General features: G+C 42.0%; 1 protein-coding gene across 1 annotated transcript in view; it reads right to left on the bottom strand.

Moving 5' to 3' along the window:
* PEPD (peptidase D) overlaps positions 1-12739 on the bottom strand; it is a 227896-nt gene that overhangs the window by 128683 nt on the left and 86474 nt on the right. Inside the window, exons 3-4 of the mRNA XM_009881407.1 lie at positions 7441-7624; positions 6034-6161 (exon numbers count right to left, since the gene is read on the bottom strand). Of these exons, the coding sequence (XP_009879709.1) occupies positions 6034-6161; positions 7441-7624 (312 nt within the window). The remainder of the gene's footprint in view (positions 1-6033; positions 6162-7440; positions 7625-12739) is intronic.

Raw genomic sequence — 12739 nt, 5'->3', positions numbered from 1 at the left:
TCCTGAGCACACAGACAGACACAGCACAGGTCGCAGGGAATAAAAACCTAAAGAAAACAGTTAACATCAAGAGCTGAAAACATGGAATTTTAGAAGTGCAAGAATAGAGGCACCACTGTAGATAATTCACTTGCGGGTTCTTTTCACTGAAGTGCCTTCTCAAATCCAGGCCAACAAGAAACACAGAGCTCTGCACTCCAACAGGGCAGCTGCAGAGCAGAAGGCAGCGTGGAGGGGCAGAGCCTTGTCGGAGCACTGCTGGAAAATCCCCACGGGCATTTCTTCTGCTGCAGCTTACCTTCCCACCAGCAGCAGCCGAGTCCTTGGAGGAAAAACGCACGGCACGCCTGATCAAAAGAAAACTTGGATTCTCTGATATTTCAAAACGTTATCAGGACTGCATATCGCTGAACTCAATACTCCTGCTAGCGCATTAAATAAAGTATAAAATAAGAAATGCCTGGTGAGGGTTATCAACATTCCCCCTCATACCACAGGCGCGAGACGTGCGTAGGCAAGACATAACTTTCTCATGCTGTGGTTTGAAGCCACATCAGGATATTAAAAAACTCTGGTGCAGCATCGTCAAGCAGATTTACTTTGTGCTGGTTCTATTTCTCAATATACCTGAATCAAAAAAGAGGAGAGAAAAAAAGAAGTGCTCGAACACCTAATAAATCACCTAATTGTGCATCCAATTAAAGGTATATGCTGATAGAGACTGCAAATCAAGGGACTATAAATAGTGTACTATAAATAGGACTACAGATGGTATAATAGTATAAATTACTATTATTGTTTAAAACATTCTCAATAAGAAATACAAGGAAACTTCCGCAGCTAGAAAGCAAAGATTTATAAAAATTGTTACTGAAGTAAAACTGATAGAACCAATACACATTCATCCTGTACCAGAGCAAGGCTCCTGGACAATTAGAATACAGGGACAACAACAAAACTGATCATTTGAGAAGTCAGAGCATTCAAGCAGCACTGTTTAGAGAAAAACAATCATCAGTAAAGTGGCAAGAGCAAACCAGACACTAATTATTCTGTAAAAGTAATTTTTATCCACAGAGAAATACTGTAATAATTGAATGGGAGACAAGAAATGGAAATCACTGTACTATGGAGAGAATTGGAATAATGGAAAATAAGCAGCATGGGGAATTGCACAAGTAAGTCCCGTCAATCAAAAGCAACCAGCTTTATTGTACAGTTTTGAAAGGAGTGGTTGAAGGGTAAAACAACAGATGTACTATCTGAATAATAGTAAAATATTTGATAAAAATCTCTCTCAAGACTCTTACTCTCCAAAATCAACTCAAATTGGCTTGGACAGGAACACTAGGATGTGACCTGAAACCCAATGACCAATCATAATAAAAAAGTGAAAGGCCTAAAGCAGAAAATAAAAATAAATAAATAGACAAAAAGATGAGCTTTGCAAGGGCTGGGAAACCCTCCAACTGCCACACTGAAAAGTGCTGGATCAATTTAGACTGATGTCCTCAGAAGTTAAAGTGATAAACAGCAATGGACTGCAAGTCTTGATTAGTGGGATACTGCAAAGACTGAAATTAGTTCTGATGCTATTCAGAAACAGAAGCAGTACTGAATATGTTCATGAGATCCACAGATGGCATTTGCAGGTGGTAACAAACTTCGCAGATAAATTGCAATTGCCAGTTGGTACAAAACAGTAATAAGATGACCTAAAGTGATTAAAAACTGGTGGGTTTTTTTAAACAGCAAAATAAAGATTCAGCGGGTAGGGGGAAGGGACAAAGGGTGGGAAGGGATCAAACTGATAGACATGGAAAAAAAAAAAACATTAAACATACTTAATTTTAGAGAAAAAATGACAAGAAAAAATACCAGGGGATGATATGGTAGATCAGTTTAGAAAGTAAAACGGAAGACCCTTCCAGAGCACGTTGTCTGAACACACAGCTCCAGAGTGTGCTATGGAGAAGATGACCCGTACGTACATCATCAATAAGACTCATCTAGAAAACATCCTTCATGCCTGCAAAATCTGCATCAAGAAGAGCAAGTAAGGCGATTCAGAGTTTGTCTCCTACAGCACCCCCATACATCCCACTACCTCTCCAAAGAGTCACCTCCAATTTCAGCTCGCATAGAATGGGCTTACTACAGACCCTGGCTTCTTCAAGCCAAACCTACAGCGAATTAAAAATGCACCAGTCTCAGCCAGCATGATATGGTCAGATAAACACACCATGCTGTACACAATTTAATACTTACAATTATTCAAAATACAAAAGCCACAAAATTTTACTCATCCCCATTAAGAAAAAGAAATCAAGAAAGCCATTTCCTAGCTTCTAATTTTCATGGCCACATACAGTCTTTAGTGGAAAAAAAAAAAAGGTAAAAGCCTAAATAACTTTTTTTTACAAAAGCGTTTGGAGAAAAAAAAGCAAACAAGAAAAAAAACCCACATCCTTCTGCACTTTTTTCCAAAGGTAGTAAAACTTCTCAGCTTTGCTGAAGTCAGTCAAGATTAATCACTAAAACCAAAGGTTGACTTTGGTTGTAGCCTACTTAGAAAATGATGACAGTATTTAAGAAGCTTCCTCATTAGGTCACTGAGAAATTATTAACATTTGTAAAGCATTTCATTGTGCTTTATTACAGCTCAAAAGTACCACACCAAGGTCCAGCTTTGCAAATACAGATAGCTTCCAGTCAACTTCATGGAAGAATGTTACTTACAGTGGATGCAACGCTAGATTAATGTTGTTATACTTACCAATCAGCCAGCAGGGCTTCAAAGAAAACACAGGAAATTGCATATAAATATTGTTCTGTCCCATTTAAAATGTATTTCTAAAGTTAGAGCATGAAAGCGTTAAATATTTTTGTTTTCCATTAAAAACACTCTTTACGTGGCAAGGCAATTAAGTTATTTTGGCATCCGCTCCACATAAAGCAGCTGCTGTACAGTATGTTTTACTTTATAAAATATCTTTAATCAGCACACTGACTAGTTCTGTCATTTATAATTAAGGAGGTAAATGGCAGGTGCAGCATTAATTAGTGAAATTGAAGTCTGTGTGCAAGACATGCAGTCATACCAACTTAATGCTTCCTAGGAATAGAAATGATCGCCAACAGCTTTGCACCACAAACTCAGTAGGTAAGACCATGCCCAGAAAGAGGGACAGTTACAACACAGTTACACTTCCGAAGCCTTTACAATCTTACGCTACCAGATTCATTTCTTAAACTCTTCCTCCAAAACTAAGAATAGAAAAATACTTCAGAAGCTCCAACATCTACCCTCTAACCCATCCTGTGAGTCTTTGCTTCTGCCCCACAAGCAGAGGGAGGGGCAGGGCGCAGAGGTACAGATCGAGAGACAGGCAAAGCACTTCTCTTAGTTGAAGATTTTCCCAGCAACAACTAAGAAATGGACTAGCCCAACACCTAGAGAAATGCCCACGCTCGTAGTTTACAAACAGACCAACCATTGTTGCAATCCCTTCCCAACATGAGAGTAGGACCACCGATCCCGCAATTACCCTCATAACAATGCTGTGATTGTCACCTTAAGAGTTTGTGGGTTTTTTGGAGAACGCCCATAGTGTGTGAGTTAAATCAAATCTCTCCTCCCTTTTAAAACTGCAGAGGTTATTTTGGCTTGAAGGACTTGTGAAACGTAGCCCGACAGCTATCCACTAATCTGTAGTGCACACGCATGCAGCAAGAAGTCCTACAAGACGAGTAACACTTCCAAAGAAGTGCCAGTCACCCTCACCACCAGCACAACATAGTGCTGGGTCCCTGGCAGCCCACAGCCCAGGGTGGTGCGTTCACCATCTCCATGTTCACCTGTTCTGCAGAGTCCCCAGGCACCACCGCAGCACGCCAAACTCTTTGTGGAAACACGTGCAGTTGGTGAGACTGAAATAATTACACTGTTTACGGTCTTGTTCATAAACTAATAGCCTGCTTGTCTTCAAGCAAATGCCCTCAGACACTTCATTGGTTTTGGCCAAACTAAGGCCACAATTTGAGCCCAGAAGCCCCACTTTTGCATTACTTCAAGGCAAAAAGGTTAACCCTTCTGACCGCCACATTACCTAAGCTACGTTTCAAAACCAACCCAAATATGTGACCTTCAGAAGTGAAACCAGAACATACATCAAACAATGCATTTAGTACAACAGTGGTAGTAAAGCAGTAGTAAAGAGCCTTCTGCATTCATTTTAAGAGAATCTATGCATTTCTGCCTAAACTCACATAGCAGATTCCCATATCTGTCTTAAATGAAAAGCAATATAAACACCAGTCAAAGCATCTGCACCCTGTGCTATGAACTAGATGACCAGCTGTAGACCTCTGTAAAATACCAACCTCGCAAGTATCGTGCAAGGCATTGAACTGATTTGCGCTTCGTGATGTTAAATGAGTTTCTTCTGATAGGGCCTTCCACATGCACAGAAACAAGCACTTCCAAGGCAAACTATAGTAGATAAACAGCAGCGGATGGAAGGCAAACTTATTTGTGTTTTTCTTTCAGTGCTAGTTTTGAATTAAAATTGAGTCTTCCGGGAAGGAACACAATCCCTAGCCGTGCGCAGTACCCCCTGCCAACCGACTTATGAAGCAGAACTGCTCCTGACTCACAAATGAGTTATTCATCCATCCTCCTTCTGACAAGCTGAAAAAGTACATGACCACTGCTGACAGAATAGAAAAAGATTCGAATGGAGGGATTCAGGAACGGTAAGGAGGAGAATTTAGAAAACCAGGATGCTGTGATAAAGGCCATTTGTTATACTCAGCAAGAAGACACAACAACAATAAAGCACTTTTAACCAGACTTGTAACTCTGTAAACGAACCAATAATGAGTGCTGCACAAACAAATCAAAAAGACCACCATTTATAAACACCACAACATGTTGTTTGAAAATGCAAAATGACACCCTGGAATTTCAAAAATATTCTTAAGCCTTTTCAGACTAGGCACGATCAGCGCGTGGGTACGAAACAGCTGATTTGAACTAGCAGAAGGGAACTTAGGGGGAGGAAAAAGCTTTGTCTATAAATGGGAACAAGCACCACCAGGGAACAGACTCTAGAGAGTACGTGTGGGGGTTAAACCAAACCTACCCTCCCAGACAGGTGCAGCTCTCAGCTGAAATACTTCAGATAGCAGTATTCACATTTTTATGCTATCACAAACAATTTCAGTTCCCAGGCAGGTCTACGACACTGATACTCATATAAACTCTCTGAGAAGACAGCAGCCATGCCCTACCATATGGTCTGGCACAGTTCAGCATATGGGATTGGTTGCGATTGTTGTCTTTTCCCAAAATTAGCATTAAAATATAAGTGATAGCTTCAATTAGAAGCAAAGCAACCTGAGCTCAAAATATTAAATTAGAAGTAATCCAATGCTCTGAGACAATGTAGACAACAAAAAAATTTAGAGTTTGTTAGAGGGTATAAATACAATTAAGACTGAGAAAAGAAATGAACACATAAATAAATCAGTTCCTCCACTACTATGGCACTAAGCAATATTTACTACCAATGTGGATAGAGAGAGAGATGTTTATGGCATACTCACAGAACAGAATTAAAATTACGTTCCCCAGCCTGTCAATTCATATCAAAAAGAGGATCAAAGAGGCTAAACTACCTTCCGCCATTCAGACAGCTTCATTAGCTAAGGCAGCTGCAAACTGGTAAAGCAACTTGAAAAAGCCTGCTTTACTATTTAACTTGTTCTGTCTTAAGACAAGACTTCCACTTTTCTTTACGGTTCAGCTTCCTAAATTCTAAATGTATTCTCTACCAAATGGTGGAGGATCATTTGATATCATATGATCAAAACAAACTGATCACGTTTTGTATCTTTATATGATCATATCACTGCAATTCACACCAAATGATTTGGTGGAATCTGATTAAAATGAGATAGCATTCCAGCTCTACAGTTACATTACATGAAGTACCCAGATGCATCGGAACACAGTCAGAAGATATGTCTTACTTTCCCATCCAAACCGCATAGCTCTCAGGAAGTTGTGGAACAAAAAGCATGGATCTTCCAGTATCAACATCTACTGCTCCAAAGCAGCCTGCTTCAGTTACTCCAAAAGTCCAGTGAAAGTAAGATTCCTAGGTTAAGACAAAATATATTTATAAAACAAAACCCTTACTCTACCAGCTTTAAAAACACACTACAGTACATACTAATTCCTACTTCCATGTATCTGAAAAAAGATCTCTCTTGCTTTTGAGGGGGCGGAAATGGTTTAGGTCTAAAGCTTTTCAGACTGGTTAGTTTTAGGTTACAGTAATACAAATCCCTCTGTTGGCAACTGGAAAGGATCAGCGATTAATATGCTACCATGAGAAATAAACAGGTCAACTCAGCACAATAAATATACATCACACAATAAAAGACATTCTTCCGATATCTAACTAGGGGATGTAGTATCAGGAAGAAACGATCATGCCACATGAGACAAGGCAAAAGCAGAGTGCAGATTCATTGGGTTCCAGTGGCAGAGTGCTGAAGTGAAGAGCCAGCCTCCCCCAGAGAAGAGGAAGCTGCACCAAACAGCCTTTAGCAAGAGGTTTTTTTAAAAAACAAGCAAGCAAACAGCAAAACAGCTAACAACAGAGAGATGAATTCTGGCAAGGACAGACATACACTCTGATACCCTGACAGGTGCATCTCCTCTAAAAACAGACCAATGGCTACATTAAGAAAGTGCTATCTAGATTAGAATTTATTGGGTTTGTTTCTTCATAACATACAACAGCCCAAATAAATTCACAAAACAAAGTGCTGTAGCAGCCATGCAAAGCACACAGCTTTGCAGGTTTATGAATATTCAGAGTTCTGTTACACCAACTATCCCAAAGACTAAGAACACGTTCGGCATGACATTAACAAGTTATTAAGTCCTATCTGTGACAGGAGAACACATGGGTACTTAAGGAAGAGTCTAATTTGAGAAGACACGTTTTAAATTCTAAGATACACCCCGCTTTGTGGAATACACTATTTATAAAAGCTTGAAATACACTTTTCTATGAATAAATTCCATTTAGGCCCACTGTAACATGTTTCACACAGAAAGAAGTTATTTTTTGGGTCACAGAAAAGACTGAAAAAACTAAGAAATATTCCATTGCTGTCTTTAGTATTACATCAAACACCAGTAGGCAGTAGGGCCTTGAACAGGTTTAGGCCCTTTAAACCAAATAATGAGCCTGCATACTAAAGCACTGAAAGAGAGTAACTCAAAGCTGAAGAGGCAATTTATTTAAGTGAAGCAAGGCAATGCACACATGAGAGATAAAGGGAAAATAATTAAAAATTGTTTAAAAATTCATGCAGTTGAAGAGAGTGTATTAATTTGATCTGAAGCTTTAATTCAGCTCTTACCTGGCGAAACACGATACCAGTATCTGTACAGTATCTCTGGGTTTCTTCTCCACCCTGCAGCAGAACAATTGAATTCTTCTGGAGGTCCTTATTCTGTCTCAGGCGATCACACAGCCGTCTTCTATTCAAGGCAAAGAGCGCTACAGGCACTTTCAAGGTCTCGTTCCCCAGCCAAAATGAGGGTCTAGAAAAGATTTTTTTTTTAATTGACAATTAATGGAAGATAAAGACAGTGGTTAGCATGATTCAGACGCACAGCGTTTGTTACTTCAGCCTAGAACAGAAAAAGAAGTTTAGTTCAACTCTTCCAACAAGATGCTAATCATTCAAGGGGAAGAGATGCTGTATACAAGCATTGCTCTCGAGTGATGATCAAACACCCATACCAAGGGAAAAAGATGGCAACAGGAGACAGGACGGGCTGCAGCTATGGCCCACAGCACATCACTCGTTACATTCCTTTAGGTAAAGCAACACGAAGAGTAGATGCAGAAAGCAACAATAGCCTAGGTAGGCTGAGTAAAGGCAAAACAGGAAAGAAAATGAGTTCTGAGTTACTGAAAACAGAAGTGGAAAGGTACATTAAGTCTGGCAAACTTCAGCAAATCCTTCTGGGAAATGTTCAGTAGCTGAAAGAGGGACTGGAGAAGAAAGACGACAGACAACAGACAGAGGACAACAGCATTTCCCATGCTCACACAGTATCTGCCAATTTCTTTGCTATGCACGTGTTTATTCTTGCATGCGCACAAGCGGCTTCAGCAAGTGACTGAACGGAGACACGTGGCCGCAGGAGCGTGTCCCGGGTACCAGTGACCTCCTGCTGCACATCACCGCCTGCCCCTAAGGCAGCACAAACGTGCTGCGACAGCCCAGAGAATCTCTGAAAGATTGTACTCAATAGAGCCGCAACTGGGAGGATACAGTTTAAAAGTACAGAGCACCCTCTTGGAATAAACTTGCTTTTAAGTAATTTAAGGTATTTAAAGTGCTATAAGAATACAGTGCCGATTCATTCACATTTGTTAGAGGTCCATACCTGCACTTTTTGGAGCTTTACCAGTAGAAGCACAGTAGCTTGTTCTAGGACTATTTTTTTTTTTTTTAAATCAGATGAGAATAATCTAAGAGCATTAGCTTTTTTTTTTTTTTAATGTTTAATACAACAAAACTGTGCTTTGGAGCTTCAGTATTACAGATTAACATTGTTTTATCAATAAAAACCTACAATTTAAGTCCAGTTTGTCCCTCCACCTCAGTTTCTCTCAGCTTATTAGAGACTCACTGGCTGGATGGTCATTTTCTACCAGATATGCTCCTAGAGGAATGATAGAGAGGTACAGTTAAATTGTTACTATGCTAAAATGACAAGAAACGAACCACCAAGGGACTTAACCTTAGAGAAGCTGAGCTCCACATCTTAATTATTATATAGTTTCCACAGGCAATCTGAAAGGTAACCTTTGATTTATAGCTGCATAAAATAACCTCCTGAAAGACTTTATCAGCATCAGAAATGTAAACCTCATAATTTCTTACTGCAGACACAGCATAAAAGAGCTAATAAAATATTTTATTTTACTTGTTTATAACACCTTGATATAACAGCATAAGTAATTTTAGAAGGTGAAAGATCGCTCTTGCTAATCCAATTTTCAAACTATCTGCCTAGGAGTTCAGCTGATGGTGCAGAAAACTCAAGTGTTTAGTTTTATTACTTCCCACACACAGCTGATGATTAGCACCATGGCAGGTGATCGTTACAAGGGCTGCAGACTACCTATTGCGGCACATCAGCATAGCGTGGAAGCACAGCACTGGCTTTTGTTTTGGGGAACCCATGCCTGTAGGAAGAATGAAGCAAGTTCATAAAATCCTAGCAAAAGCGACAAAGTTTTAAATCAGATAGCGAACCTTAAGCTAAATATGGGCAAGGCTCTTCAGGTGCAAAGCCATGGCTCGGCAGCTCTGCAACGCACAAGAGGTTGAAAATGCTGTTATCCAAGCAAGATCACCCCCTGGACTAACTCCGTGCAGGGCCCGGCAATCATACGCTCAACCTACTGCAAGTATAAAGGGGAAGAGAGAACATCAGCAGATACCCTTATGCCATAGGCTGCTCTCAGACCTTTGTATCTGCTGATAAAAAAACAAAACAAAACCAAAAAAAGGCAGAGGTTGTGGCACAACCTGTCTTATGTTTTGCTTCAAAGGAAGGAAAAAAGTCACCTTTGTTGTAATTTTTTGCTCTTCACAAGTTTGGGGGTTTGTTTTGCTGTGATTAAATAAAAAAAAAAAGACTCTGACCTCCTTCCTTCCCCAGGCCTATTCCTACACCCTGGAGCTCATAGGAAGCTGCTACAAATGCACATTTTCATCTCCATTACTTTTACTATTAATACTTTTACTGTCCTTAAAACCTTTGACAACCAAAACGAGACTCGAGAAATAATGATGTCAGGCAGCAATTCCTACCAGTAGTATCACTAAGCCACTTTAAAAGCATCTTTTACCAGGATGTTAACCCTGAAGCTGAAATGCATTCTGATGCAAAATGATGCTCCTTCCGCATATTTTACCTAAGCCCATGGCCAAAATGTATTCTTCCTTATATATAACAGATCCTACTTTCCCTGCTTGAATTTGATGCCACAATATTCATCAACAGCAGAATTTGGCCCTGTACAGTTGTTTTAGACTTGCACAGGTGGTTTTTTTTTCACAGGCATGGCCTTGGTCTCTATTTTAAGGCTGCTGCAACAGTCACAGCAGCGGAGCGTGGTTGCGGGACACAGGAGGGCTGGGCTGAGCATTGTTGCAAACATTGCTCAGTTCTTTGGGGTCTCTGCTCAGCACTCACTCACAAATGTATGCCTTGGACTGTACGAGCTTCCCAGGCAACGGACCTACTTTCAGAATTGAAATTCTGCAGAGAAAAACAGCTAGGTTTCACAGAGGGCTTCACTAAAGTTAAGTTTACTTCTTCAATGGCCTTCGTTCTCTCTTCTCTCCTGCAAACACTCAGATACCAAACCGACAGCACCCTCACGGATGGGCTAACAACACGGCAAGACACCCACAGGTGCTGCTTTGGGTCGCTCTGGACGCATGAGCCCGGCGCCAGCTTTCCCCAACTTAGGCAGAGAGCTCTTTCCAAAGACCAGCACCCACACAGGAATGTAAGCCTTAAGAAAAAGACTATGGCTGTACACTTGGCTTTCTATTGCAAGTCATGATTTGGGAAGAGAACACTCACAGTACTCCAGATCACAATCGAAGTCCTCACACTGCTGCTCTGTTGCCACCACTGCTCTGCTACGACAAAATACACTGCAGGTAAGTAGGTTACGACTGGCCTGGGTTTCTTCTTTTCCATAATCCTTCCAGCCCAACCGTTACAAACCCCTGTGCCTATACAGTCCTGTCTATACCGTGATTATTATTGGCACTTTTTCAGCTTCAAATACAAGAATTCATCATTATGCCACTTGCAGTAAGTTGAGTGGGTACAAGCATACAACTGCCTCACACGTGTATCAGCCCTGCAAATACGCACGCAATGACGCCAGCACAAAACTCTCTGCTATTTGCCACCTGACAATACTACCACAAATTCTTTCTAGAGGGGGAATTAGCAGCTTTCAATTTTGGTCTGTGATCTCTAATTGCCCACCCAGTCCACACCACACAAGACACAGAAATACCAGAATGTAATTAGTGTGATACATCGGCTGGTCCTTCAAGGTCTCTTTCTTCTCTTAATACCAGCACCCTTGTGTCTCCAGCCACAAACTCAGCTCTAACGTAGAGTTATGCATTTGACAAGGAAACTTATTTAATGCAAGCGCTGCTTTGTGGTGCACGCCTCTTTCAAGCTATGCAAGCTTCTACAAATGAGCACTAGTCAGTGCCAGAAACAGCTACCTGCAAGACCAGGACAGGACAAGTGAAGCTCAGCTTCCCCCTTTTCACTAGTCTGGCCCCAGAATTCAGCCATTGCTTGGTCTGGTAAAGGCCCCCCACAGGAGCTGACAGTTTCTCTGCTGGCTTCACACACAATTTTTATCATCGCTTAGTCCCAAGCCCTCACAAGAGCTCTTTTATTCTACTGGAAGTGGAATGTAGCTAGGAACATTAAACTACATCTGTTTCTCTAAAGGATATTTTTCTTTTGCCTGGAACTGTTGATTTTCAGAACTTACTTCAGAAGTTTCTTATTTTCAGAGAGGTTACATTTTGTTACTGTATGATCCATCTAACATTTTGGTTTTGTTTTGATGCAACGACCAGAACACAGCGGTAACCAAGAATCCTATTTCACTTCTGGTTTTCCCACCATTTTTCAGTTAACCTCTCCTACTTCTGGTTTTTAGAACAAAACTGACGGACTGCCATTTCTGTTCAAGTGAGGTCACGCAGACAGGATCCGGATTTCCATGAAGATGAGAAACCACTGAAACTACTTTACAAGAAATTATCGTTTGTTTGTTGACAGGGCCTTATTTATTTGTTTGTTTTGAGCAACAGTTATCAACATCAGCCAGAAGTCCAGCCAATCTTTAATGCTGTTGCACATCCAATACGTGAAGTGCAAGAGGCCTACGCTACGAGTGCAAGCAAATAAGCGACGCAAGTAAAACCAACAAGGTTTCGAGGCTGGTCTGTGATTTCTAATCGCTCATCCAGTTCACACCACACAAGACACACGAACACCAGAACGTAGTTAGCACGACACATTGGCTGGTCCTTCGAGGTCTGTTTCTTCTCTTCGTGCAAGGACCCCGGTGCCTCCAGCCACACGCTCAGCCCAGCGCTCCTCGCCCGTAAGCCGAGAGTTTGAAGTGCCGGCCAGGCTGGATGGGGCACCCGCTCGCCGCAGCCCGGCCCTGCTCTGGGCAGGAGCGTCCCTGCGCAGGGGACACGCACCGGGGCAGGAGAGGACCCTGCAGGGGAGCAACCTCCACCCAGCCACGAACGGGTCAGGGGAGCAACCTCCACCCAGCCATGAACGGGACCGGGGAGCAAGCTCCACCCAGCAACGAACGGGTCAGGGCAGCAACCTGCCCCCAGCCACGAACGCCATGCCAAGCCAAGCGCCAGGCCCCAGCATGACCTCCTTCTCGCGGCTGTGAAGAGTTCCCCCCTCATTTCGCAGCGTTTTTAACGACACCTTCTCAAAGCACTGAATGCAGCTCCCACAGGCGGTACAGCCCTTGCGCTGCGTGCCCCCCGGCCGCCCCGGAGCTCCGTTCCCCACCCCTAACGCAAGTCAAAGGCTGCGGCGGGGCTGGGGGCGAGG

The sequence above is a fragment of the Charadrius vociferus genome, unplaced genomic scaffold (genome assembly GCF_000708025.1).
Source record: "Charadrius vociferus isolate BGI_N301 unplaced genomic scaffold, ASM70802v2 scaffold553, whole genome shotgun sequence".
In the NCBI taxonomy this organism is placed as follows: Eukaryota; Metazoa; Chordata; class Aves; order Charadriiformes; family Charadriidae; genus Charadrius; species Charadrius vociferus.
This window is presented reverse-complemented; position numbering and strand designations above follow the sequence as displayed.